General features: G+C 36.4%; 1 protein-coding gene across 1 annotated transcript in view; it reads right to left on the reverse strand.

The window, feature by feature from the left end:
• LOC107667853 (spindlin-W-like) overlaps positions 1 to 604 on the reverse strand; it is a gene marked incomplete at its 5' end in the record, with an annotated part of 4,249 nt that extends 3,645 nt beyond the window's left edge. The window contains one exon of the mRNA XM_016459576.1: positions 361 to 604. Coding sequence (XP_016315062.1) covers positions 361 to 604 — 244 coding nt within the window. The remainder of the gene's footprint in view (positions 1 to 360) is intronic.
• Positions 605 to 5,635: the final 5,031 nt, after the last annotated feature.

A 5,635-nucleotide genomic window follows, 5' to 3' on the forward strand; every position in this document is an offset into this window, starting at 1 on the left:
ATTCGGCCAATCACAACGCACTGGATAGCTGGCCAATCAGAGCACACCTCGCTTTTCAGAAAGGCGGGGCATAGAGGAGAAACAATAATGTACAGTATGTGGAAAATAATGTTTTTTTAACCTTAAACCGCATAAACACATTTCATTACACCAAATAACAAAATAATGTTCTTTTTAGCAACATCATATGACCCCTTTAAAAGCGCCTGCTAAAAGCATAAATGTAAATGTTACTATTATAAAATTAATGTATAATATTCATCATATAAATTCATATTGTTTTATACTTATTTAATATAAAAGGTGAGAAATTTCAGAAACTTTCAACTAAGGTTTTATTAAAAACATCAGCTTATTTACCCGCTTCAGGTAAAATCCGGAGGTCTCCGTCTTTGTAGTCGTCCCAGAGCTGGTACATGTAGAGCACGGGGTCCTTCTCATATGTGATGTAGTACCAGTTGGTCATGATGGGTGCTCGGGACAGGACCATTCCCCTCCACTCGTTCTTCTCTCCGTCCTCCTTCTCAAACAGATGCTCCACGGCTTTTCCCACCAGCTCCTCTGCGTCATGAGGAACCTTGATCTTGTTGTTCACTTCAAAGGGTTAGGAAACAGCAAAATGACTAAATGAGCATTCAAGTGTTTTACAGTGATTTTACCCTGCTTAGGAGCTCTGGTTGAATTTTATATTAATACATACTGATTAAGAAAAAGTTTTACATTTGAAAAACAGGAACGTAATGGGCTGCATTAAGTCTGGTGGAGTGCAAATCGAGGCTCATTTTACAACTCAAACTCTCATGATTATAATTTTAGCGATTTTATATTGCATAGCATTCTGTCTTAGATCGTATCAAATACACATGGTTTATGTAACAGATACACATACTGTGCATTAGTCTAAAACAATATTATTTAATAATATAAAATATAATTTAATTAAGTATATTAATATAATTATAATTAGTTTATTCATATAATTATAAATATAAAATATATAATTATAAATATTACTATAATTAATATATACATATATAATTATATATTATATATATATTAATAATATTAATATAATTATAATTTAATTCAGCAGGGAACAAGTGATGGAATGCTAGGTTTCTCCAAATCTGTTCTGATGAAGAATCTTAGTTGACCGGAGGGGGAGGACACTTTCAGAAAATTTTCATTTTTGGGTGAACTATTCCTTTAATTCACTGACCAATAGTGATGGCAATCCATGGCACGTCCATATATATCACGCTAAAATTCATTTACTATGGTATTTACATGTTACACAAACCCTGGTATCCCTGCAATGCCATCATATGTCAAAGTAACATGGTACTGCCATTCTGATACAGCACATTAATATTGTTTTTACTCACCTGGCCCTTTTCTTGGACATGTTTCCAAAACCTCAAACACGCCTAGAAGAGAAAAATGACAGAATTACAAGTAAACCAACAGGTTTGCTGGTCTTGGTTTCAGTCAAGACACTGCAAGCGAAAGCATTGTTTTGAATGCACTGGTCAGTTTTGAGAGTTTGGGCTATTCTGCTTCCATAACATTCCATTTATCCACTTCAGAAGCATTTGCTACACTAAACTTTACAGTTTTATTCCTGTCTATGTTCTAAACATTTTTACGGAAGGGTTTCATCATATACCATTTGCCTATTTTTATCAAACATTTTATTAATAAAAACATGGTGAAAAATAGTAATACAAAACAGTTGTCTTCATGTACAGTGTTTATTCAGCTGGGAAGTATGGTGGTAATGTTCACCTGTGGTGTTTTTAGGGTAAAGAGCAACAATACAGATAACACTTTCATTTCAGCGTATAGAAACTGATGGGAGTGTCAGCATATGGTTGGCCACATGATTTTGACAGCTCCATTCAGTCCTAAATCTACTACAGATAAATCTACTACATTCGTTCAAATGTTACAATGTTTCAAGAATTGTTAAACAGATACATGACTGTATAATGTTACATATGTGTAACGCCACGTTGTCTTTTGTTATTTTGTAGCCTTGACACATTAATCTGGCCTCTGATTGGACAATGACTCAACAGCGCCCATGTTGCATCATTACATCGAATCTGCGGCATGTATTCATGTGTTCATGGTTTAATATCGAGTTAAAGTTGACGTGAAATCCCCGCAGAACACGAGACATCCACAATATTGCGGCATAATAGAGGCCAGTTTATTTTTCATGTCTTACTATGTGAAAACTGTGCTGTTTCTGCATATATCGACCAATATATAACATTCACATCCTAACTACCATATCAGACATCGGTAATGCAACTAAATGAGTGCTGAGAATCTATAAAAAGCCACAGAATCGGGTCGTTTCGCTGCTTCACATGAAAACCACCAACGCAGCTATAAAACGCTGGTGTTTCTATCCTCTGCGCAACCGGCAAAGTCCGCTTTACCTTCGTATTTAATCGTCATACACACTCTAAATTCCACGTGAACACGTGTTTTTGTATAAATCGTAAGAAAAGCAAGATTACCTGGCCTCTATTTTCATGTCTATGATGGACTTCCCTCTGCAGAGATCCTCATGTAAAATGCTCGTCCAGACGTCACGCAACAAGCTGGCACGGCCGGTTTAAACTACAGCTCCCATAATGCAATGTCGATGAGAATAGCTCGAACAGCGGGAAGAGAATTCTGGGAGATGTAGTGAGAGGGTGTGTGAACTCGGAAAGGGGCGGATTGATTCGCATTCTTCCTGTGTCTTCTGTTTGACTGCCACTATGTTTAGGATCAAACAAAAGCCATTTATACAAGGACTAACTAAACTTACCAATGACTTACTAAAAAAACCCCTGCATAAAAGTCATCAGAGATGATAAAATCTCTCTGGATGTTATTGTGAACCTTATGGGCGGGTAAATGTTTACTACTTTTATTAGCACTGACGGAACTACATTTCCCAAAATGCACCAAGACTTTTCTTTGTCATTCCTTTGGTCAGCTTTGGAGGAATGGGCCTTTGCTTTATTCGAAGCGTGTTTCTTATCCCATGTAAAAAGAAAAAGAAAATAAAAAAAAGATGTATTGTATTAATATTAAAAAAAAAAATATGTAAAAGATACAAAATGTATAATCCCCAAAATAATCCTTGTGTTTTGTACAGAATAATATTTTAAGTTTTTTTTTTTTTTTTTACAGTTGTTTATACAGAGTTCAATAAATATATAACGAGAAAAAATGCAGCTTTACATTTCTGAATTTGCACCTGAAACCGAAAGTTATGCATATTTAAATATATTTAAATGACAGGTCTTGAATCCATACAATTGTTCATTGTAATGCAATGCTGTGGATTCAGGGTCCACTGCATAATATTTAATATTCTCCACTAGAGGACACTAGTGCTCCATTTTCAGAACAACAGGACAGTATAAACCTGGTATAAACACAAACTTACCAATAGTAAATACGTTGTCATTCAACGTTCTTCCCCAAGCTTCTTCTTTGTGAGATAAAAATAAATAAATAAAAATAATAGATCACTCACCAAATGTTTAGTGTTACTGAACAGTGATTAACAAGAAAAAAAAAACAGGTTAAAAATGAGGTGAAAGACTACATAGAGTTTATTTTGAATAGCATTATAGACAATTCATCATATATAATTATAATTTCTATATCGTAAATTATATATTATTAATTTATAATAATATAAACAAGATTTCTGATATAAAATGTACAAAAATATTAATAAAAAAATTAATTAAATAAAAAATAATATTCAATACCAGCTGGATCCTACACTGAACATTATAAAAAATTAAAATTAAATTTTTAAAAAAGCTGCAATGTGTGTTTGTGTGTGTGAAGGCTTGTCTTTGCAGTGCTAAACACAGACTAATCATGTTGTCTTATTGATTTCTAGATCTAATTTTCACTATTTTATTTCTGTAACTTCGGGTCCCGAATGCTGAGCAATGAATCACTGGACTGAGTGAAGATCTGGGATTTGAAGGATGTCTCAGGATGTCTCTTGACTGAGTCAGACGTGTTTACAGGCCTTGTGCAATTTATAACTCAAAATATACCTCAGACAGCGCTAACTAAATTCTCATTCTGTGTCGTTCTCTACATTCTGCTAATAAAAATGCAGTTGCTGACACATTGGATGGCTTTTCTGGAGGTCATCCTGGCAGTCAAGATCTATCACTATCCTCCATAAAGCAACTCAGGGCCATCAGAACAAAAACAAGCAGGCAGTAAAACAGTTTCCCCGGGACGGTGGCTCTCATCAACAGCTAAGGTCTTCTCTGCATGAGATGTTCTTTTTGATGCTCTTATTTTTGTCCACGTATTCTTCATGCTGACTACTGCACTGCTTATTATTTGTTACAGATCACAAAGGCTGATGTGTCACTTAAAAAAATTGCTTAAAAAATTAACACATTTTGTAAAAAATGCAATATGATAAAAGACTAAAAGTAACAGAACAATTAAAGGGGTCATATGATGTTGCTAAAAAGAACATTATTTGGTGTAATGAAATGTGTTTATGCGGTTTAAGGTTCAAAAAACACATTATTTTCCACATACTGTACATTATTATTTCTCCTCTATGCCCCGCCTTTCTGAAACACATCGGTTTTTACAAAGCTCATCGTTCTGAAAAGCGAGGTGTGCTCTGATTGGCCAGCTATCCAGTACGTTGTGATTGGCCGAATACCTCAAGCGCGTGAAGGAAATGGTACGCCCCTTACCATACTGTGATGCCATGTCCCGGCCGGAGCGACGAGACAAAAACATTAAAACCCATTATAAACGAGGCATTTGTTGCATCCAGTGGGGACATAATTACGGATTATAATGACTTATACAATCTTTTTACGCATTGCTTTGCGCCACATAAACATAAAACCATGTCTGCATTTGTGATCGGAGAAATGACAAACAACAAGCGCTACTCTACACTGCCCCAAAAACTCACGTTTGAATCATCAGGCGCAAATTCTTTAAATATAAAAAACTAGTGAGTTAAAACAGCTGGCATTGTAGTCTACTCTACCAGGATCAGGAAACAGTCCTCCATAAAATGCGCTGGACACAGTGTTGTAAATACAGCTTAACCGCTGATTTCTAGTCGTGTCCTCTTTTGGAAGGCCAAACAAAGTAGTTTCGCTTTCACAACGAAACACAGCGTCACACACCGCGGCCTTGAGTGAGCAGAGGCCGGGGGCTTGAGAACGGCACGGCTGGTGGATTTGACGAAGGAGCGTCCGGCAGGCTTGCAGCAACCACATGTGACGACTCCGGGCTGGACTCCGCTTCGTCCACGGTGAAAGCCGATCCGGCGATCCACAGCGCGAAGTTGATGTATTACAGTCTTTTTATGTGTTGCGTTGCATCGCGCCACATAAACATAAAACCATGTCTGCATTTGTGATCGGAGAAATGACAAACAACAAGCGCTACTCTACACTGCCCCAAAAACTCACGTTTGAATCATCAGGCGCAAATTCTTTAAATATAAAAAACTAGTGAGTTAAAACAGCTGGCATTGTAGTCTACTCTACCAGGATCAGGAAACAGTCCTCCATAAAATGCGCTGCACACATCTGAATATTTGGGTTAAACTGTTCTGGAA

Source organism: Sinocyclocheilus anshuiensis, unplaced genomic scaffold (assembly GCF_001515605.1).
Source record: "Sinocyclocheilus anshuiensis isolate Anshui unplaced genomic scaffold, SAMN03320099.WGS_v1.1 scaffold1325, whole genome shotgun sequence".
NCBI classification, from domain to species: domain Eukaryota; kingdom Metazoa; phylum Chordata; class Actinopteri; order Cypriniformes; family Cyprinidae; genus Sinocyclocheilus; species Sinocyclocheilus anshuiensis.